Below are 23,650 nucleotides of genomic sequence, written 5' to 3'. Positions count from 1 at the left end.
TCTATCTTCCAGCGTATGCGCATATTTGATTTGAGAACTTTGTGGAGTACCGGTCGAAACCAGTCTAGTACAAGTCAGACATGTACTAGTTTCCCAAATTATTTTTATGTTTTTATTTTGTCAGTCTGCTACCGGTAATCGAATGCTCACATACGCCACTCTGTTAGGCTCATACTGTACATTTTTGAATGTGACACTGGTAGTGCTTCACCAGGCATGAACCCCAAGTGTACGCCATTGCCGTAAGATCATGTACATTCTAAATATGCACTCTCTAGAAAGGTACACGTTCACATCTGTAACCAATTTCTGCCTCGGTAAAGATTATAGTGTTTATATTTTTGACATTGTCTGATCATTTGTACAGTACTGCTGTTTTTAACACCGCGTACTGAGACCAAAATACTGTATAGCGCCAATGTTCACCTCTTTCACAGCGTCAAGCAAAAATGAGCATTTATTATCTTTGTTCAGATTGACTTTCTGACGTTATGAGTGAAAGTGCTGGTACCGTGTTGAGAGTCAAAGGCATGTGATCCCTGGCGCAGGGCAGAGCTGCAGGTGGTGCAGCGAAAGCACTCCCTGTGGAAGTAGAAGCCCTCGGCACAAATCCGCTCGACCAAATAAACACGCCGCTCGCATGAGTGGCACTTTTCAGCCGACTGGGGGAACGCCCTTTGGACCGAGCTGCCCTGAAGACCACATAACACACCAATGATCAGGGCAGATTTGGAAGACTTCAATATTTTATCAACCTCATTAAAAGGAACGTGAACTTCAAATATGATTTACTTTTAGAAAACACAAACGTGCTGTAATGTGTGTGTTTAATGAGGAAAAGTACCACTCCGTGATTATACTCTTTTCGAATGTACGGTAGTGACATAACTCAGCTGTTTTCATCACACTGTCGGAATGCTACTAGTGTGACTGCATTGGCCACCTGAGGGCAGGGCAGTCATATTCAATGAAGTATGAGAAATCCAGAGCAGTTCTTGCCTCTTCTCATATACTGTATGCAATACAGTCGGCCGCCCACGTCCTGCCTAAAACTAATCTATAAGAACATTTTGAAACCCAAGCTCATCATTTAAGGCACTAATAGAAGTCATTCTTCTTCACATCATATGACTGTGAGTACAGTTATATTGTCTGGCAAATCTTGTTACTGAACCATTTGTGTTGCTCCAAGGGTTTATAGAACCACAAAATACTGTAGAATCTACAGTGCCAATTAATTAGCATTAGCATGAAGCTAGCAGGACCTTTCTGGTGGCAGTTGTTGCTGTTTCTTAATACATTCACTATCTCAACCCGCTTATCCTCACGACGGCTGCGGGTTTGCTGGAGCCTACAAGATGGAAGTTTGTTGAAGTCATTTTGTTGATGACTTGATCACTTTTTGCCAAACTGCTGTGTCCTGTAAATTGTGTTGAGTTCACTGCCACCGTGCAGCGCCAAATCTACATTCTTAAGTTAAAGTGAAAAAAGTCAAAAGTCGAGCCACTCGTATCTCGTATTCTTTCCTAAGAGATTCACATTTTTGGGGTGGTTGACTGGGAATCAGAAACAGAAGTTTGAAAACGGGTCTGGTGCAAGAGCAGTTAAAAAACAAAACAAAACAACAAAAACTGCCACCGTTTGAGAATGTAAATTTAGCCAAGACATGACCCTAAAATGAGAGAAAGTTCCTTATCTAAAATCTAAATCCAATGGCAGGCTTTTCCATAATTTAATATTGATTTATTGTTATAGCTTTATTTTACATTAGAGCATAGCTGTCACATATTTAGGCTCCCAATTAACCCTTTCATGCACCAAAAATGATAACCTGTAACCTGATAACATGATAAGCTGTCCACTGTAGTGACCGTTGTCCCTGAAAGGGTTATGTTTAGGAGAAAAATATTTCCCTTGCCCCAGCCCCAAAAAAATATATATATGCAAGCTATAACTCATCAGAATTTTGATACAGATGAACCTAATGTTGTGGCTGTTGCTATACACGCTCAACGCTATTGAGGCACATTTAAAGCGTGTGTATTAAGCTCTTCAATTAAAGTGTGTTATCATTTTTGCCGAAAGGACCAAAATAAACCCTTTCAACAAATTCAGGCAGTGTGTGAAACCCGATGCCACAATGTGCGTGCTCAGACATCTACCAACATAAAAAGCTTGACTCACAATGAGTGGAAAACATATTTACAACTAGTTTCTGATCATGTTTCCATCCATCCATCCATCCATCATCTACCGCTTATCCGGGGCCGGGTCGCGGGGGCAACAGCTTTAGCAGGGAAGCCCAGACTTCCCTCTCCCTAGCTACTTCGTCCAGCTCTCCCCGGGGGATCCCGAGTCGTTCCCAGGCAAGCTGGGTGACATAGTCTCTCCAGCGTGTCCTGGGTCTTCCTCGGGGTCTCCTCCCGGTGGGGCATGACCAGAACACCTCACCGGGGAGGCGCTCAGGAGGCATCCGAATCAGATGCCCAAGCCACCTCATCTGGCTCCTCTCGATATGGAGGAGAAGCGGCTCGACTCTGAGCCCCTCCCGGATGACCGAGCTTCTCACCTTATCTCTAAGGGAGAGCCCGGACATCCTGCGGAGAAAACTCATTTTGGCCGCTTGTAACCGGGATCTCGTTCTTTCGGTCACGACCCATAGCTCGTGACCATAGATGAGGGTTGGAACGTAGATCGACCGGTAAATTGAGAGCTTCGCCCTTTGGCTCAGCTCCTGCTTCACCACGACAGACCGATACAACGCCCGCATCACAGCAGACGCTGCACCGATCCGCCTGTCGATCTCCCGCTCCCTCCTGCCCCCACTCGTGAACAAGACCCCAAGATACTTGAACTCCTCCACTTGGGGCAAGATCTCCTCCCCGACCCGGAGGGGGCACTCCACCCTTTTCCGACTGAGGACCATGGTTTCAGATTTGGAGGTGCTGATCTTCATCCCAACCGCTTCACACTCAGCTGTGAAACGCTCCAGTGAGAGTTGGAGAGCCCTGTTTGAAGGAGCCAACAGCACCACATCATCTGCAAAAAGCAGGGATGCAATACTAAGGCCCCCAAAACGGACCCCCTCAACGCTTCGGCTGCGCCTAGAAATTCTGTCCATAAAGGTTATGAACAGAATTGGCGACAAAGGGCAGCCTTGGCGGAGTCCTACCCCCACTGGAAACAATTCCGACTTACTGCCGGCAATGCGAACCAAACTCTGACATCGGTGGTATAGTGACCGAACAGCCCGTATCAGGGGGTTCGGTACCCCATACCCTCGAAGCACCCCCCACAAAACTCCCCGAGGGACACGGTCAAACGCCTTCTCCAAGTCCACAAAACACATGTAGACTGGTTGGGCGAATTCCCACATACCCTCAAGGACCCTGCTAAGGGTGTAGAGCTGGTCCGCTGTTCCACGGCCGGGACGAAAACCACACTGCTCCTCCTCAATCTGAGGCTCGACTTCCTGACGGACCCTCCTCTCCAGCACCCCTGAATAGACCTTACCAGGGAGGCTGAGGAGTGTGATCCCTCTGTAGTTGGAACACACCCTCCGGTCCCCCTTTTTAAAAAGAGGGACTACCACCCCGGTCTGCCAATCCAGAGGCACTCTCCCTGTTGTCCACGCGATGTTGCAGAGGCGTGTCAACCAGGACAGCCCCACAACATCCAGAGCCTTGAGGAACTCCGGGCGGATCTCATCCACCCCTGGGGCCTTGCCACCGAGGAGCTTTTTAACCACATCGGCGACTTCAGCCACAGAGATAGGAGAGCCCACCTCAGAGATCATGTTTCCCACTCGATTAAAAAATCTTATTAGCAGTCGGAGTAAAAAGCAAAAATACGAACATGTACAAGTGCAACCCGTGAAAACTGCTTAGACATGTGGATGATGTAGCTTTATAGCACTGTATGGGATGGGTGGAGTAGAAACCACAAGGAAACCACGCGGGCACACACACACACACATTGCGCAACCACATTCTCCTCCTTTACGAGGTCCTGCAGCTGATCAAAAGCACACGTGCAGAGAGAGCCGCGAGGGCAAAGCCAACATGTGCATAGTGCTACGTTGTAGGATGCATTCTTGTTTGCGTGTGATGGTGACAAAGAATAAGTCAACGTATTAAAGAGTGCACATCAAAGAAATACACAACATTTCACGGAAGCAATTGTTTGCACACGCTCAAAAGTCTTCCATCCCAGTAGTATGACAATAACCGTAATCTAGACTTTTGAACATAAAATAAACAAGCATGCCACAAGAGTGTCCAAACATGCAAGGAAACACAAGCCAGGGAGGGAGGGGGTCAAAGGGCAAGCACGCGATAGTCACCTTGATAACAACAGAGCTGTCTGCTGAGATCAAACCGCTGAGGTGGAGCGCTTTCTCCTTTATGCTCTTTGACTGAAATTCTCTCGCTTGTTGCGACTGAGCTTTTTTCTAAAACAGGAAGCGTGAACCAAAGATCAGTCTCGCCGCTTCTGTCTGATGACACAAAATCAAGTCGCTTAAGCACATTCACAGCTGAAAGGAACAACACACTCTCATCTCCATTCACTAAGGCCAACAAAGTGAAATGTTGACTCTTCTGTTAGTTCTACAGTTAAGTTTGACAAACAAATGTGTGTAGGACAATAAGAAGATATGATATAATGTTCACACGGCACCTGGTGTGAAGATTCAAACGGTGGTGGAACACAAACGTGAGAAAGTCACAAAAAGCTGACATAGGTTTGGACCAAGTAAAAGAGTTTTGAAGAAAAAGGACTGAGCACAAACATACCTAAAAAAAAAAAAATCAAAAGTCCACAACTACTTCATACCGCAATTTAGTGTTTAAAATAGAATGTATATGGCAGCAAAGTGCTACTTTTGTCTCAATGCCCCAGCATTCTTTTTTCTTGATGATGCTCCTTAAAAATCACTTTGTCATTATCCCAGCCGCGGATCGTTGGCGTGTTGGAGCCTACTCCAGCTTGAACCTATTGCTAGCCACTCGTAGGGCACACATAGACAAACAACAACCGTTCATGCTCACGATCACACCTAGGGGCAATTTAGAGTGTCTCATGAACCTACTATGCATGTTTTGGGAAAGTGGGATGGGGAGTACCAGGTGAAAACTCGTCCAGGCACAGGGAGAGCATGCAAAATTCACCCTGGCCAGGGCCTGGAATTGAATCCAAGATCTTTGTACTGTGAGGTGAACGTGCTAACCAGTTGATCGCCATGCCACATTCTTTTTCCAAATTTTATTGCTGAAATGATAAATTGTCATTTTAACATGGATTCACATTATAAACTGTTCCCTTTGCTTCAGTTTCTATGTTTAAGTTTATTCTAATGTCATCTGGTTTGGAGCGGATGGCTTCACAACAAAAATTGCAAATACATGCTAACTAACAGCAAATGATATCACCAGATGAGGAACAGATGGCCCACCTTGTAAAACACGACCAAGACCTCATGGATTACATTTTCTTCATGAAACCCTTTTAAGTCATTCATCTTTATTTCTTTTCTGCCTTCAGTAAATGTGATTCGGTACAATAGCCAGAGGTAAACCTCTGCTTCACCAAAACTGCACTACACACACAAATACACACTCACACGCAAACTTAAGCCCGTAATCGCCACAACCTGCGCCACGTTTGCTGGCCTGCTCCTGTCGTGTTCCAACTGGAGGGATAATTATGGGGATGATCTCACTATCTGACTGCATGTTACACAGGGTGTATATAATCTGCATTTCTTCACGTTCCACCACAACATGCAAAAATCACACTGAAGGAGAATGTGTGGAAGAGGGCATGAGCAGAAGAGAACATTTCACCTCACAGACGAGTTCATCCACCTCCTTGAGGCGCTGCAGAACTCTGGACATGAACGTAACCGCAGAGTGGACGTAGGGCGCCGAACACGCTTGGCTCTCCGGTTCTGGTGAGGTCTTGACCTGCTCGTGTGTCTGAGCCACATGTCTGAGCTTGACCATAGAGAAGCAGTGCTGCGACTGAGCCGGGAGCTCTCGGGCTTTGAGTCGAGGCTCCGTGGGGATTAAGTTTTGTGCCACCCGTCTGATATCGAGTTGAAACTGAAAAGTGATGATACACACACTGTCACGTGCCAAAAGAACGACGATCATTGACGGGACCGTACCGGTGGTTTTACATGCTTGAGCCCACGCGATTTTTAAACCGAGGCGCTCAAGCCAGATCCAAGCCATTATTAAGTCATTGATGTGGCCAGCAAGACCTTTTTTTTATAAGTTGATGGAGTAATTATTAGTCTTTTTGAGAAAAGGACAAGAATATCTGTTGCATGTTCAAGCCACCAGGGGGTTGAACCGAATGGTTGAATAATTTTCGACATCAATTTCCAAAGATTGAAATCAGTGAATTGCTAGTCACAGGTTTCTGCAATGTCGTCTTTCAATTTGGCTGTCTGCTGGCATCGTCGGACTATGAGGCTCTGTGCAGCAGCAAACTGTCCGGCCAACAAAGCGACAAGAATTATCTTCCGTCTGCATAGGTCAAAGAGTACGAAAATAAAATGATTCTGGATGAGCATAGTGGTTAGCCTCTCGAGGCTCAGGTGTTCCAATCGCCACTAGTTTCAAAATGTTGACACCAGCAGCAACAGGTAGTGAAAAAATCTCATCGATTAATCGATTAATCAACTTCGACTCGACTGTCATCACAGTAGTGTCAAAGACGAAAAAGTTGTTTAGCTCCTATTAGCCGCATGTTTACTTTATAGAAAAACAGTCCCGCTGTGATTCTGGCTCGCTGATCTCATCATGACTAGCCCTGACCACTCGGCATAACGAACAAACTTGTTCCCATCGTTCATTTGGTAAAAATACAAATGACAGATAAGTTGCACTTTCCTCCCTCAAAATGAAGAACTGAACTGTGATTATTAGCAATTATTCATTCATGCGGTTTCGCTATTTTCACCGGTCCCCTGAGAGAAGCCATGACTACCATTTGGCCCGTAATGAAAACACGATTGATTTCCCTGAGTGAGGTTATGCCAGCCGACTTCTTGAACTGATTAGTCAGTCACGGGGGCATCGTTGAAAGGGCATTGATCGTAAGGGATGCCTCACAGAAGTGAGCTATGTGAACCACTACCATGTTTCAGCCCATAAACTAAAAAACAAAAACATGAGTGCATTTGAACAGTATTTGGATTGGTTTCCTTATGCAATCAGATTTGAGTGATAATTCATCACTGCGATTTTACTGCCAGCTGATCTTTAGAGGAGGATCAAATGATGCAACCAGCTCAATCAAGATGTGGCTAAAACTTTGTAATAATGTTGCACTTTGAGTTCCTACGTGACCTCTTGCAAAATGAAAACAATACTGCACCTCCAATCACTTTTACGACAATACCTTTTTTTGTTAATGCGCATCAAGGAAATATTGAGTTGGACCTAGGGACATATTAACCCTCCTGTGACCTTCAAGTTTCCTAACATTTCTATCCTTGGATGAGTGACATTTTTGCGTGGGTTGTTTATGTTGAAAGGCTTCACTTCATTTAATGGGGACAACTGGGAAAATGAAAATCACTTGATATATTTCAGTCTGTGCTGGCCTGTGCGCATTGTTGTTCAATGCTTCAGCGCTCTTTTGGGTCAATTTGACTCAAAAACGTCAAAATGTCTTCACGCTTCAGACAAAAAATAAAGTTTCTGCAATGTTTCGATTCAGTTACAAAAGCATTACTAAAATTGTACAAGAAGTTCAATTTTTTTTTAAACTGGAAATTACACATCTAAGAGTGAATGACTTGATTTCAATGTCCACAAATCTTTTTTTTTGTCAAGCTTAAGGATAAATTCTATTAATTCCAACTGTACAAAAAAAGCCCACCTTCTTCCAACTACTATTGATTATATCCCACCTGAGAGCCTGCAGAAATACAATATTACATTTTAATAATAATAATAACCTCAGGTATAATCACGGGATATTGCACCATGAGACAAATGACAGAATAAAGAAGGGGAAAAAAACAGGAGAAAAGCAAAGAGGACAGTCCATCTCCCCGAGGCATGACCACCACTGCTCGTGGATGCACATAGCCGGCCGGGGTTTAACAGTCATATGAGCGCATCTTTTCGGTCAACCCCGTGCTGGTTTCAAGTTTGAACAGACTCCCCTCACTAATCATGTTGTGAGGACCGCATACTGCCCACCTTTTTAATGATAGATCTTTAGGTAGTGGAATCCAAAAATGACACATTGCGATGCAAACCATTTCTGTGGAAGGCAGTGTTTCAATGACATCAATGATGGATGCTGATAAGTGAAGGGAGTGAGGGCTAAAGAATATAAAACAGAGAAAAAGAGCATTTTCCTTGAAATAAGCTGAATGGTGGTAAAATGTGCTCTTGTCTGGATATTTTCATGCTGTCTGTTAAGAGGATGGAGCCAGTTTTGAGGTTGCATTCTCTCTTGCAGCATGCATAAATGTGAATGTGTATATGTTTCCCAACTGCAATCTGGCTTCATGGCTCTACCTGTATCTCAGGTGGAGGCTTGGGCGGGATGGGAGGCGATAATTTAAAGTGCTCGCACTCAGCAGAGATGAGCGTTTGAAGAGGGGAGGAACTCTCGCTGTCTGACTGGGATTTGGCAGAAAGGTTGGGAACAGAGTTAATAAAAAGGCACAGAGCTGGGAGAGGCTGAAAGGATCAAATGCTGGGTGTAGGAGAGCAGAAAAGAAAAAATAACTTTAGCAGTAAAAACAGGAACATTTTTGTCAGAGAAACCACTGAGAACCTTTTAAGGTCCAATTCACAGCATTTGACAACAGGAGAGAAGTCATTTTTGCACAAATGAGGAGCAAAGCATTGCCTCCCTAAATGACTACAGGGAAAACAGTTGTGCAAATACAATGCCAATTTATTTGAAATAATCATAATAATAAATGTAACAGTTCACTGTACCTGTTTCCATTGGCTGTAGCTTGTTGTGCTCTCAAATTTGGCCTGCAACTGTGTCGCCATTGAGCGCACTTTGTTCTCTTTGGGTTGCCTTCGGTCGCACAATGAAGTACCGGTACTTTGAGTGGGCAGATTAGTGGCCTGAAAGACAGCAATGATCTGTTGAACACACACACACTGGTACAAATTATTTGATTCCGTCTGTACTTTGTGCAATGTTGGTTTCCAAGGTGACGTACATCTTTTTTACATCACATTACATCATAGATAGCATGTGGAAACCATTGCGGCAACAAAAATGCCGCTGCAGTTAGTGACACATTGTTGGCCGGAACCCTTGCGTGTCCAAGATCTTGGAGCCACGACCGATGCAATAAATAAAACGACAAACTTACTAAACAGCGTAATAGACGGAAATGAATCCCCATGCCAATTGACCTTCATGACTAACAATTTTCTTATGTATTTAAGCATTCCAGTTCTCCATTTTTAACAAAAGAAAACAAAATGATGATTGTCATACGGGAATTCTACCCAACAGCGATTACATGTGTTTGCTCAAATACTGCCGCCTCATTTTAACTATGGTTCCCTTTACCATTGTGGCAAATTAAGGTACCGTAATTAAAAGAGTCAAGAGCAAATACTGTTGACTTGCAGTCTAAAGTCAAATCTTGCATTCAATGAGCATTCCACACATCTTTACAAGAATGATTTTTACAAACCTCCTCCAGGTAAGAGCAAAATTTTCTCCTTTTGTAAATAGTGTCCGTACCGTCTGTCTTTTTGTCATCCTAGAAATCCAGTAGAAGTGGACAAAAAATGTGAAGTTTCATTATTAATAAAATGCATTTAAATTGAGTTTATAATAAACAAAGTTAGGCAATATTCAATATGTACTCACTCCCATATGCAATTCAATGTTACCTTTGGAATTCGTTTCCTTGGCAGTGCAAGATTAACAAAATTATTGTTACTTCGGACTTCCTTAGATGGATAATCTTCACTATTTTCGTCCGCTCGTCTGGATCCTGCGGCACATGTGACTGAATCAAAGCTCTCAAACTTACCACGGAACCATAAACATAAAATAAGCACAGACTATAGTCACAAGAAATCAGGACGGAGGGAACTGATCCTGGCAAACATTTCACTCGAAATACGTAACCAAAATGTCAAGAGTGACATCAATGTGTGGATGAAATCAAATAAAGTGAGCGGCCCCCTCTGAGAGTGTCAGTCCACAGCGCTGGTACAAATACACATTCCACACATCACAGCATTCTTGACTGGTAGGAATTCATAACACACACAGGAAATCAACTGAAAAGGGAATATATTCTCTTCGCCCGGAGTTACACTTTGTTTCTGCATAACTTGGCAGAACAATATCAAGACTCGAACGAGAAACAGTAAATATCAACAGAGGCGGCGTACAACATCCTGCTAAGTCGAAGTGATGACAGTGCATAGGATAAGCGAAGTATTGTATCATTTCATTTGGCTACCAAAATGCCGGACATTTAGACCAATCAGAGGTCAGTAAAACATATTTAATAAAGCAGCGACACAGTTCACTTAACCAACAGCAAGTTATAACATTGACTCATTAACGTTGAACTCTCTTGCCGCTGCTCGATTTCCGTGTTCCACTGCGTAACCGATCGCCTTAAGTATGAACTCTGCATTGTCAGCATGTCTCGAGCAAGGAGCCATTTGGGGGGGTCGACATATTACTGTAATGACCATACACAAGGCGCATCAGATTTAAGAGGGGCCGGGAGCTTTTATGAAAATGGAAGGCTTTTAGGTGTGTCTTTTAGTGTGGAAAATACGGTAGCAAAGTGTGGTACAAAATATATTGAGCATAGCATCGTTGGAGTTTAGTACCTGCATCAGGTAAAGGTGTGCCTCGGAAAAGTTCGTAGAGTTTGGATAGGTAGTTGATGATTTTGGTCTTTTCCAGCTCCAAGGAGCCGCTCGGCTCTTTCACAGATGCGAATGGTCTGATTCCAAATTCCCGCTCCACGATGTCAAAAGCCAGCTGGAGGTTGTCGTCCTGGTTTTCCTCATTCAATGACTCAAAGTCTCTGAGGGGGTAAAAGATGATAGTGACTTGTGTGGGAGGCACATTATGTACATGTCATGATGTCTCCCTGCTGCTCCGGTCTGTACTCAAGTCAGTGTGTCCTGTGCATGTGTTTTAGTATTTATTGTGAGTCGGGGAGAATATTAACTATCATTGACGGTCTGAATAACAAGACAGGAAGGTGAAGAAGGAAATGGGCCTAATAAGTGACTGAAGGCAAACTGGGTGAAGGATAAAGTGCACAAAGATTTGAAAAAGGTCCTGTAAGCGCCACTTAATTTTCACAACCCTATTGGAATGAGTAAGAAAAAAAAAAAGTCCCCAAATATGTAAAATGAGTCTTAGAAAATGAAAAAATTAAGCCCTTGTCTCCTCCTTCAAACGCTGAGGCCTTGTTGAACTACTACAACGACCTGGAAAATAGACGACTTTGTCAATCATCTGTCGCACGCCGAGACATTACGATATGTTTGAGCTGCGGAAATATATCCACTTAAAACCTCAACACCAGGTCCTCACGCATCAATGAGCGGCCAGGCTAGCACCAAGATCCTGTTAATGAGACACCTTCTCATTAAGGCCACTCCTATCCTGTCTGGAAGAAATCAAAACCTAGATTGCACAAAATTTCTTGAAGTTCAACGAAAAGAAGACAGAGGTGATATTGTTTGGCCCCAGTGGACCTTGTACATTCCATCCTGTAGACTTGGGCCCCCTATCTCCTTATCTGAAATCAACGGTCTCAAACTTGGGACTTAAACTGGACAGTGATTTCAAACTCGATCGGCAAATTGGTGCCGTTGTTAAATCCAGCTTCTTTCACCTTAGACAGCTGGCCAAAATAAAACCTTTCCTCTCACATGAACACTTTGAGACAGTAATTCATGCCTTTGTCACATCCCGGCTCGATTACTGCAACGCCCTGTACTTTGGAGTCAGCCAGTCCTCCATCAAGCGCCTTCAGCTGGTACAGAATGCCGCTGCTCGCGTCTTGACTGGTACTCGTAAGAGGGAGCATATAACTCCTACTTTGGCATCCCTTCACTGGCTCCCCATTCATTTTAGAATTATTTTTAAGATCCTCCTCTTGGTTTTCAAATCTCTGAATAATCTCGCGCCACCTTACCTCTCTGAGCTCATACGCCCCTACACCCCTGCCCGGCGCCTCAGGTCTGTGGACCAGTCTTTGCTAGACGTACCAAGAACTAAACTGAGGCTCAGAGGGGATCGAGCCTTTTCTGTTGCTGGTCCCTCGCTCTGGAATGACCTCCCACTGAACATTCGGCAAGCCTCCTCGCTGCCCATCTTTAAAGCCCTCCTCAAAACTCACTTGTATTCTTTGGCGTTTGACTCAGCATGACTTAGATTTGCTATTGGTTTTACTGCTTGGTGCTTTCTACCGCCTTATTACTTATTACTTATTACTGATTCGTCTTACTGTTTATTGTATATGTTAAATCGCTCCATGTACAGCACTTTGTATGCAGCGATGGCTGTTTGAAAGTGCTCTATAAATACTGTTGACTTGACTTGACTGTCCACATGCTGGATGTGACATCAGACTCCTTCCACGACGTGCCTTGCTCTTTAATTTTTATTTATTTTTTCTGCGTGACATGCACACACTCACTGCCAACTTTAAAGTGGCCACCCTGGTGGGCTATCGGAAGGGAAGGTTGCATTTTTGGGCGTAGGCATATCTTGATAGTTAAAAATGAGAAAACCGAAATGGTGAGAAACAGTGAGTTTACTGGAGTACCACATGGCCCAGTTATTGCTCATGATTTCAGCAGTTATCTTCAAAGGTGGATAATGTATTCAGTCACAAATCTCTTAATTCAGTTCACTTTAATACGAGCAGAGAAGCTTTGCACTGTAACATTCTTCCTCTTTATTTTTCCGGGGAAAAAATGGCACCAAACAGCTCGTTTAATTAACGGTAGTCTAGAAACAGCTCGATCATCTTAGCAAATGCTGACAGTGTGCAGACACCACCAGAAATAACATTAAAGAGCGTCCTAACCTAGCAACACACACTTAGGGCCCCCCGTTTTCCCTTTTTTTCCTTTAGTTTCCGCAAACCTATTCACTTTGCAGAATTCCACTGTGCTGACAGGCGTACATTAGGGGGGGGGGGGGGGGGGTTGGCAGGGGTGAATGCCAGCGCGTTCCTGAAAACTTGCAGGACCACATGAAATTGCAGTGGCATGCAAGAAGGTATGAAGGCAATAATTTAAGCAGGAGAGGATATAATTTGTTCTGTAAATGGACTCATCCAAAGCTGTAATAAGTAGAGGCACAAAGCGCTGCGAGAAGAACAAAGTGTATTTAACACACACAGCAGAGTTAGTTGTAAAGTCATAATGTGGGAAAATAAATCTTCTCTGCTGCTTTCTGACAGTGTACGTACATCAGATGGGGTTTGACCCTGTGGATCAAGGCGCACAAGGCGAGGCCACTACTCCAAGAGAAGGTCAGGTCTGTGATTGTTACATTCTTGTAACCTTCGGTCTGTTTCTGGCACCACGTGAGAAGCCTTGCCGGCCTGATTTCAGAATCTACGGAGGAGAAACAAGCAAGTCGTTTTTCACGATGAAAGTCCAAGCGGGTAAATACCCGGAATGAAGGCGCCACTCCCAGGAAGTTGATGCAAAGGTCAAGATCTAGCTCACAAGTCACATTTCGTCAAGATCCACACCGCTGAATTTTAAATAGAAGTTTTTCTTCAGTTTGGGTTTCAATCAGGAAGCAAAAGTGACTCTGAACTTGGCCAGTCAGTTGTTATTGCACAGTAACTCCCATTTTATGGCTTCCTCCTCGCAGTGAACCCATGTGTAAAAACAAACCACAGAATATGACTTCCTCTCTTCTTGCCTGTTAGTTTTAGCTTTAGCTTTTAAGAAAACTCTTCAAAGGAAAAGTCAGGTGACAATGCTAACACAGCATTGCAGCCTGCGCCGTCTTGATTTCTTTACCTCGTCTGCAGATATTAACTGGTCGCCGGATGGAGGCGGCACGCTCTAGGGAGCACGAATTCAGCTCTCCGTTCAAGTACAGGTGACGCACCTGAAAAAAGCAAACGTTCCAAAAATAAGAGCAAGCATCTTTTTTCTCAGGTGCAAAATATATTGCAATTTGTATGCAGCGATGGCTGTTTGAAAGTGCTCTATAAATACTGTTGACTTGACTTGACTTGACAATTTCTCTTTTGCACCTGGTGAGGCCTGACACACGAGGAGATGAGGTTGGGGTATCGCGTCGCAGGGTCGATGGTGTACTGTTCCAAATTTTTGGTGATGTTCTCAGGTGTTGTTTGTGGCAGCAACCTGTAAATGCTTTCTCTAAATACACACAAAACCTAAGGTTAGAGACCGATGCCGAGTATCGCACGGAGTACTCGTGAATGCTGCCGATACCCGTCGCAATATTAAAATAAAGTAAGTTCTGCTCGACAAGAGTGGGCACTACACTGTGGTGGTTAGGATTTTCTCCACAAGTGGTATCTGTTTTCGATAAACACTCAATAGTGAATATTTGTCTTGTATCGGTCGGAAAAAAGTGTGCTATCGAACATCCCTAACTCAGATTATAAATGCAGTTAACTGCTTAGCTGGCAAGTGTATATCACACAAGACTGTGTGTGTGTGTTGTGTTTTTAATGCATACCTCTCTGCCAGCAACTCAAGAACTGCTCGACCCTGAGCCCAGCCCTTCACCATCCAGGCCGTGTCAAAGGCAGCCAAGAAGCCTCTAGCGCAGCCTGTCCCCATGGGCCAGAAAGGCTGCAAACGCAACACACACAACCAATATTTCTGTAAACGCAAGCAAAACTTGGAAAACATGCCTGGGCCTACACCATCCCACCGAGACATTGTGGACAATTGTATCGTGTGTATCAACTCCTAACTCTGTGCGACAGAAGACCATTTCTCTGTTGCTCGTGCACAGTTGCCTGTCCACTGTAACAGAAAGTCTTCCCAGAAGACCAACTCCGTATGTTCATCTTTTCATGGCAGGAAGATGGAATGATCTACTTGCCCTGACTTCAGAATCCATTGAGTTACGATGTGAATGCGAGTGTGACTGGTTGACCGTCTCTATACGTGCGCTGTTTAACTGGCAAACGAGCCTTTGGACTAAATCAGCTGTGATTGGCTCCAGCTCATTGCAACCCTGAATAGGACAAGTGGTATCGAAAATGGATGCAAGGATGGTTTCACAGCCAGGTCTTCCAATACTCTTGTCCTCATCGTGTGAGGTAACCTTACCTCCAACAGGCTGTCTCCTACTAGCGCAACCAGGAGCTGATGTCCGAACCTCTCCCTGACCAGAGCTGCGTTCTCTGAAGCGTGCATGCTGGTGAAGTCAAACATGGCCACGTCGGGCTGCCCGCAGTGGTTCATGGCAAAGTCCAGCGTGGGAAGCTGATAGTTGGTGCCAAAGTCTGCAGCCTCTCGGGCATAGGACAGGAGAGCTTCCTGGTTAACGTTATCACTGCTCAGCAGCCTCTGTGTCTCCATGTAATCCTATCAAACAACAAACAGAACAATGTCACTCTCCTTTTACCGGTAGTTTATTTTATCTTAGTTTAACACTGACACTTTTTTTGGTTTTTTAATCACACATGTATTTCTTTCATTTCATCCCTTCATTTACTACAAATTACTAACCAAAGGACTATTCATGCTTATATGAGCGTTTCCCAACTTTGAGTTGTTTAATTGAGTCGTAGCACGTCATTTACATGACAAATCTGTCACGACAAACAATCAAACAAACGTGTAAGTATAAGGATACTTCTCATTCATTTGAATTGTTGATTGACATCTTACGTATACTTTTTATATTGTATACATCAATTGGCCACTTCATTAGTTGCACTTTAAATTGCTAAAATTGCTGTTTTATTGACACAGTGAGAAAGGTAACAATTGTTCTTTTGTTGGTCAAATAAGTGAAAACATCTTTCTCCACTATCAAAAAAAGAGTAGAAGAACAAAAATAGGTGAATGACCTAATCTAAGAATTGACAAATATTTTTTACCTTACGCTCAGTACAGTAGCCAGCATGAATATCATACACCATCGAGGGACATTATTCATTCTGAGAACATGCTTGCAACTCAAAACACTCACATCTTAAATCATCGTTCCATTTTGAAATGAATGGAAATGCTCTTAATCCGTTCCAGCCCCCAAAAAACCCCAAAGTTTTTTAGGTAAAGTATTTTGAAGAAGATATAAATTCCTCTACAGTGCTGTATTTGGAAGAAAAAAAAGAGTAATCACATCATTCCACAGAGAGTAAAGAATTAGTTTGTGCATCAAGATCAAATGCTCAAATATAAGTTGCTTCAACATGTATAACTTTTGACGGTACCAATACCCCAACAATGCAGTTTTGAATTCTGTGTTGTCATAAATTTCGTGAGCTAACAAGAAGTTACGTTGTTTGGTTATATTTTGTACATGACATGTAATTGTCTTTATTTTGTGTTTAGTCTTAGAGTCAACTTCAACTAGGAGTGCCAATAAACAGCTTGAAGCAAAAACTTGGCCTCTTGGCAACTCAGGATAAACTGCTTATGTGTCGAAGACAGGAAAATGGGGACAGACACTTATTAACTCACATTAATGACAACTCCTTTATCCAGCAGGCTCTGTTTCTTTGCAGTCATGACAAAGTAGTGCGTGTTGTCCTTGTAGTACACAATGTTCTCCAGGTCGATGCCTGGGATAAAGAGTGTAGAAAAATAATCGGTGTTGTGTCCTTGAAGGCGTCACAGATCTCCTCTCTCCCACCTGTTTCTTCTTTGAGGTCAAGGAAGAATTTCTGATTGAAGATGAAGGCCACACCACTGATTTCCTCCACCTTGGCCTCCGCCGTCGTGTTCCTGTTGATGAAATTGGCGGTAATGGCGATCGCCAGCTTGCCGCGAAAATCTTTTCTTCTGAAACCTGTTGTAAAAAAACAGAGAGCATCACATCAAGAGACAAGGTCAGAACGGAGGGGAAACCAAACAAGTCCTGTGGCCTTGTGTGTGTAAAAGTAGTCTTAAAGGCTAATCATAAGGTGCTTATTTCAGGATCACAGACGGCTTACACAGCTTATAAAAACAATAACTGTGGGCCGGACCACTGATTCGTATTGAAGCAGCAAATCATGTCTTAGACTCATACACGAGAGCATTCATTCATCTTCCGAACCGCTTGATCCTCACTAGGGTCACGGGGGGTGCTGGAGCCTATCCTAGCTGTCTCCGGGCAGTAGGCGGGGGACACCCTGAATCGGTTGCCAGCCAATCACAGGGCACACAGAGACGAACAACCATTCCCGCTCATTCACACCTAGGGACAATTTAGAGCATTCAATCAGCCTGCCATGCATATTTTTGGAATGTGGGAGGAAACCGGAGTACCCGGAGAAAACCCACGCAGGCCCGGGGAGAACATGCAAACTCCACACAGGGAGGTCGGCGCTGGAATCGATACCTCTGCACCGTGAAGCCGACGTGCTAACCACTGGACTACCGGGCCGCCCGGATCTAATATAATTGAGTGTAATTGCACGTTTTGCCAAATTCATTTTCATCCTCTTCCGATGACCTATTTCTTGGCTTTTGCAACAGTCTTTCACAAAGTGATTCTCGATGACCAAACTCGGAAAACAGGTGAGCCGTGATCGGTCGTTATCTGAACCCTGAGCAACTCCGATGTCATTTTCAGTCGACCACATGTGGAAAAATGGCCGCCCCTTGAGATGGCTAAAACTGGGGTGGATTTTGCGACTTAATTCTTGTTCCACAAACGCAGTACTCATCAGAATGCAGTGCTTAGACTAGTGGGGATGCATAAGTCACGTTACTGACTGACAGAACATTTTTTCAAACATGAACACGCCCCTGTTGAAATACTTTTCCCGATGTAAAAATAAATCAACTAATCAATAAAATTACAAAAACCAATCAATGACTTTTAAATGAGATATTTACAAAGTAAAAGAATACGTTGAAAATCACATTCTTTACAATTGTTTAAACATGTGGGTTGACTTGTCCATTAAGAAACTAAATTACGCTCCTTGGTGGAGGTAATAAGAACCTAATAGTGGAGTCATTAACTTCACAATGTAGATGCCCATTGAATTACATTTCAAAGGTGGAGGTGCATACCACCTTATTAGTCACACACATGAAGGGTTCGCTTTAAAATAGGCATTTCTCAAAAGTAAATAAATCAGCCTGAAACTTAAGCCATTTGAGAAATGAACAGCCAGTTTTCATTGAGAACAAAACGATCCGCAAAAAATAGCTCGTGATGTATTTTGGGCTGCTTTGCCACATTAAATACAGTGAAAAACCCAGACCTGCTTCAGACTGACTCATTTCCTTTGAGCTGCTTCATAGCGAAAGAATGAGCCATGAGTCTTGTTTTTGACCTTTTTAGGAATACGCCCGAGTTGTGCATTGCTTGTTAGGTTGACCACAGCAAGCAGCGAGTTCAACAGAGCCCAGTGATGCAAAGTTATGCGGTGGCCCCAGTGAGCATCAGCTGCGCCCTGCAAGCCTGTCTCGATTCTATTTATGTATTCCGATCCTTTGTGCTTTGACGATGTGACCGCTACAACCTCCTACGGGCACACTCGGGTTTCTGATGGGTAGATGGCTCGGTTGGTGGGAAATTTGAAATGCAGTGTATCTTTTCTTGAATGCCTATTTTATGTGTTTGCTATTTTCCAAGAGAAAATGTCAAATGTCATTATGTTTTCACTATCCCTGCAAAAAAAATAAGGAGACAAATATTACAATACTGTATTTTTTAATGCAATAATAACATAAATAAATAGAATATGAAGAATGAAAAAGTTTTTGCAACATGATTACCGGTAGTTTATTGTGGCTCCTTCTGGGATGTAACACTTGGCCACCGGGGGCAGTATAATGCAGTCTTGCAGACAAATGTACAAAGAAGAGTTTGACAACTACTGATTCAGTGCGCGCAGTAATATGATGCTATGTGTTCTGCATTGTTTTTATTGCATTGAGCGAATCTGGCGTTTAAAATACACAATGTGTAATTGTCCATTTTGTTTCTTTTGACAGTAAACTTCAACTGGGAGAAGCATGACAGTATTAACCCTTATATTATGATAAGGGTCAATTTGACCCGTTTCAATTTTTGTGGTGACCAAAACAGTGGATATCCTTTCTTTTTCTTCATGAAATTTAGTGACTTTTCCTCATCTAGGGTCATGAACTGGTGTGTAAAATCTGGACACTCTGATGTGTAGTGGGATGTCTGTGCACAGTTTGCATACAAATATGATGTTGGGGTCATTTTGACCCAGATACTTTAATATGGGTAAGTAGCTTTTCAGATCCAAAAGAAACATGTCTAATTGATGAACAGTACTTTGTTTTGACTGCTCAGTGACTTCCAGATACCTAGCCAGGTATGTGTAGAGCAGGAACTTTCTCTCATTTGACTCGTCACTCTTCTCATGTCATTTCTATGACCAACATACAAAAATGATTCTCCAGAAAATTTACAGCTGAATAAGCTTCATCACAGAGTTTGAACTGGGATAGTGATGCAGAGGAAGACATTTCAGAGACACAGAATCTATCTGGCACGTATGGCATCAAAATGTGGGCAGCCTGTGATGCAATATCCAGTTTTGTATGGAATATGCAAGTGCATACTGGAAAGCTACCTGGAGGAGCATCTGAGAAGATTCAGATGATGCGTGTGGTTCTGAAGATGAGTGAAGGATTGCAAAGTCACTTCTTTACAATATTACGGCCTTGGAGATGAAGTTCAGGGGAGAAAGCTGACTATGTTGGCAACAGTCAGAAGAAATAATAAGATAAAAATTCCCGGTGAAATTCTGAAGATGCAGGGCAGACCTCTGCATTCCTCAGTATTTGTTTTCACTGAGAAAGCAGCAGTTGTGTCATATTGCACAAAGAAAAACAAAAATGTTCTTGTAATGGGCACAATGCAAACTGATGCATCTCTGAACACAAGAGAAGACATGAAGCCACAAATGATCCTGGATTACAATTCCACCAAAAGGGGATTTGACAATCTGACAGCACACATACAACTGCCAGGGCAATACTTTGTAGATAAAGTATTACTTTATAGATTACTTTGTAGATTCCTCCTTATTGGCACTAAATCCAATCTAAACAAAATAAACAATTTCTCCATTACCTTCGAAAGCTCTTCCATCTCCCCCTCCCCTCAGGTCAAGAGTCTGGGTGTCATCCTTGATAGCACCCTCTCCTTCACCTCACATATCAACCACATCACTCGTTCTGCATATTATCATCTTCGAAACATCCACCGGCTCCGCTCTTCTCTCACTCCTCAGTCCACTGCTATACTTGTACACACCCTCGTCACCTCGCGACTCGATTACTGTAATTCCCTTCTGTTTGGTCTCCCTCAAAAAACCCTCCATAAGCTTCAGCTGGTCCAAAATTCAGCCGCCCGCATTATCACACTCACGCCATACATAAACCATATTACTCCTGTCCTCCAACATCTCCACTGGCTTCCCATTTTACACCGCATTCAATATAAAATCCTGCTACTCACATTCAAATCCATTCATGACCTAGCCCCTCCATACCTATCTGACCTCATCCATATTCCTACGCCTGTCCGCTCTCTTCGTTCCTCCACCTCTGTCCTCCTCTCTGTCCCCCCTGCTCGCCTCGTCACCATGGGAAATAGAGCCTTCAGTCGCTCTGCTCCCCAGCTATGGAACTCACTCCCCGCTGACCTTCGTAATACAGCCTCATTAACTCATTTCAAATCCCGCCTCAAAACACATCTGTTTCGACAAGCCTATTCACTCAGACCATAAAGCCATTGTTTTATTTATTTATTTTGTTGTATTTTTTCTTATCTTATTTGATGTAGTTTTTTAACATTGTACTCGTGATTTTAACTGCTTGTTGTAAGGTGTCCTTGAGTTTCTAGAAAGGCGCCCACAAATAAAATGTATTATTATTATTATTATTATTATAAAACACTGAAAATCTCAGAAAAAGTTAAATGAAAAAAAGAAGCGTGACATGGAAAAAGTTTAACTAAACAGTTCTTAAATATACTTTTGGGATTAAAAATCTGTTGTCTGTCTCTTATCTGAATGTTTACATCATCTTAAACAAAGTTGTTACTGGTGTAACCTGTTTTTTGACTATTTTGTGTGGATTTTTACAGTGCGGGTCAAAATGACCCACAACAAAATCAATGTGATTTTTTTTTCAACATAATATAAGGGTTAATAAGAATAATAGTGATGGCAGCCAATCCCGGGTGTTCGCCAACTCTCCGCCAATGTTTGCTGGGATAGACTCTAGCACACCTGCGACCCGAGTGAGGATAAGCGAATGAGAAAAATGTATCGCTCTTTTTAATGTATTACTATTATTAGAAGTGGCATACATTTAGAAAGACTACAATGTGTTATTATTCATGCGTTCAAATGGTGTTAAAAATACAATCTTGGATTGAAACTAACTTTGATTCAGCAGCCATCTAGGGTTTAATCTTGCTTTCAAACATATTTTGGTTGAACAAAGTATTCCAACCATGTGATTCCAGTGCTGGTGGGAAAAGATTATTTGAGTCTTCGATGTTGTTTTTGCTTCAACCTCATGTGGTAACTTTAAAAGACGCATTGTCCCCTTATCTCTTTCAAGTAAAAGTACACGCCTGAGGCGTGGACGCCGTTTATCCCTATTCTTAGGGCATCCTCTCACCTTCCAGCGTGTTCCTGCGCCCGTCGGCCCCCACCACCACATCAAACTCAAAGTCAGCCACGGGGTGATCAGCAGGTCGGATTGCAGCTCTCCAGCCTTGCCCTGAAAATAGAAGACGACCACAGAAGGATCAGGGTGGGTGGGAGTAGGAAAAACATGTTATATAAATATTCTCTTTGTGCCTTATTCCTTTGGCGAAGACACAGCGTGAGAAATGTCAGCTGATCGGGATTTACGTATGCTTCAGGGACGCCACATACGAATTAAACGTTCAATTGAATGCAACTTTTAGATGCCACACTTCTTCCCAGTATGGGCTGAATGAGAAGCTCAAATACGACTTGTGTCAAGACATCTTTTATGACAAACAAATTTTGAGTGGTTGTATGCGATTGTGAGGAGCACTGAAACAACCTGGCATTTTGTTGTGCAATACGATATTAAGGACACCGCTAAGCCGCAGCGGAGGGGGAAGAAGTATGTCTAAATTTAGGCGAGGCTCTTGTTGGTTATCAGCGTATTGATATTACAGCTGGAGGCCACAGCGCTAAAGTCAAACTTAGGAGTGGCCAGTCAAGTTGTTCCTCCTGTTACCATCACACAATGAAGCTGTGTGGGTTTTTTTGTTCCCCTAAAGAGAAAGCTTTCATTAATATGGAGCTTCCCGTGGCTTGGTTTTGCTATACTGTACACTATATTTGATTGAAGAGTGACTCAGCAACAGAAAGATTCTCAAAGTTATTTATCTCCCTGAAATTATTGATCCAAAATACTTTATTTAAAAATGTCCTTTTGTACAGGTACGACAATATTTGCGTAAACTGAGGCTGATGTTTGTCAGCTGTGACCTGTGTCAAAATCAAGTAATGTTGGCAACGTTCAAACTGTTTGAAGAGACAGTGGCAATGCAACAATTTAAACAGTCACGGGAAACGTCAGCATCACCATCACATTTGGAAAAGCCCCCGTATGGTGGAACCACTCGCAAACAGTAAAAGAGACCAGGACTTATAATTGAGGATCTTTGTGAGCCAATGCGGAAGGGAGTTTGAAACGGTCATGAGAACTGTCTGTATCTCATAATACATTTGCATAAGTTCCCACAAAACCATGCATTGTTGCACTTGTTGTAACAGTGAATGTAAACCAGTAAAAATAAGTTACAAAACTTACTCAGATGAGAGCGTGCCTTAACACAGGTGGGGCAAAATCTTACGCAAAACAAGTCATCACACATTATTTGATGGTAGATCGTTTTATCCCAAAACAAGTTCCCTGTTCTCTGAAACATGAAGGATTAATTATCCTTTTCTGAATGTCTCAGGATATTCATACACGTTGAAAAGGTATGAAGTTCATAATTTGATAAAGGCAATTTTTATGAGGATACTTCTGAGTCGGCATGTGTTCATGAAGAATAAACAGTACGGAAGGATGAAGGTGCGGCAAAAGGTGAAATACCTTCCTTTTCTTGGTTCTCGGGAGGTTCCACAAGCTTGACAAACTCCACATTGATGTGAAACTCCACCGCAACAATGAGGGCCACCTTCAACAGCATCAGCTGCAGCTGCCTGATGCCTGTTGGACACAGTACAGTAGCCTTCACTTCAAAGTGGGTGAGGAACACTGCCTACTTTGCTACTTACTGTATTATGTGTGTATACACTCTATACAGGCTGATTTTCAAGTTTTGTCAAATTTTTCTTCTGCCTCTCAGTTTTAGACCTTCTCTCCCAGATACACGCACACTCACAGCTGCCAATGCTGCACTCTAACACAGCCATGCCTGCGATCTATCTGAAGAGACGATACATTAGGGA

At 43.0% G+C, this 23,650-nt stretch overlaps 1 protein-coding gene across 15 annotated transcripts in view; it reads right to left on the bottom strand.

Annotated features, from left to right (window-relative positions):
* Nucleotides 1–23,650, bottom strand: part of mical2a (microtubule associated monooxygenase, calponin and LIM domain containing 2a) — a 44,551-nt gene that overhangs the window by 5,991 nt on the left and 14,910 nt on the right. For 6 of the 15 annotated variants that reach the window (XM_052063601.1, XM_052063602.1, XM_052063609.1 and 3 more), the window contains exons 4-20: nucleotides 23,292–23,408; nucleotides 21,831–21,932; nucleotides 16,858–17,013; nucleotides 16,686–16,786; nucleotides 15,324–15,581; nucleotides 14,722–14,837; nucleotides 14,270–14,396; nucleotides 14,031–14,121; nucleotides 13,466–13,613; nucleotides 10,857–11,056; nucleotides 9,894–9,997; nucleotides 9,692–9,760; nucleotides 8,970–9,125; nucleotides 8,541–8,645; nucleotides 5,844–6,101; nucleotides 4,343–4,450; nucleotides 512–692 (exon numbers count right to left, since the gene is read on the bottom strand). In XM_052063601.1, coding sequence (XP_051919561.1) covers nucleotides 512–692; nucleotides 4,343–4,450; nucleotides 5,844–6,101; nucleotides 8,541–8,645; nucleotides 8,970–9,125; nucleotides 9,692–9,760; nucleotides 9,894–9,997; nucleotides 10,857–11,056; nucleotides 13,466–13,613; nucleotides 14,031–14,121; nucleotides 14,270–14,396; nucleotides 14,722–14,837; nucleotides 15,324–15,581; nucleotides 16,686–16,786; nucleotides 16,858–17,013; nucleotides 21,831–21,932; nucleotides 23,292–23,408 — 2,397 coding nt within the window. Of the gene's footprint in view, nucleotides 1–511; nucleotides 693–4,342; nucleotides 4,451–4,912; nucleotides 5,795–5,843; nucleotides 6,102–8,540; nucleotides 8,722–8,969; nucleotides 9,126–9,620; nucleotides 9,761–9,893; nucleotides 9,998–10,856; nucleotides 11,057–13,465; nucleotides 13,614–14,030; nucleotides 14,122–14,269; nucleotides 14,397–14,721; nucleotides 14,838–15,323; nucleotides 15,582–16,685; nucleotides 16,787–16,857; nucleotides 17,014–21,830; nucleotides 21,933–23,291; nucleotides 23,409–23,650 lie in introns of those variants that run through there. The other 9 variants (XM_052063603.1, XM_052063605.1, XM_052063604.1 and 6 more) reach the window with 9 other exon arrangements.

The sequence above is a fragment of the Hippocampus zosterae genome, chromosome 4 (assembly GCF_025434085.1).
Source record: "Hippocampus zosterae strain Florida chromosome 4, ASM2543408v3, whole genome shotgun sequence".
In the NCBI taxonomy this organism is placed as follows: domain Eukaryota; kingdom Metazoa; phylum Chordata; class Actinopteri; order Syngnathiformes; family Syngnathidae; genus Hippocampus; species Hippocampus zosterae.
Note: the sequence above shows the minus strand (reverse complement) of the source record. Positions and strands in the feature narration are given on the sequence as shown.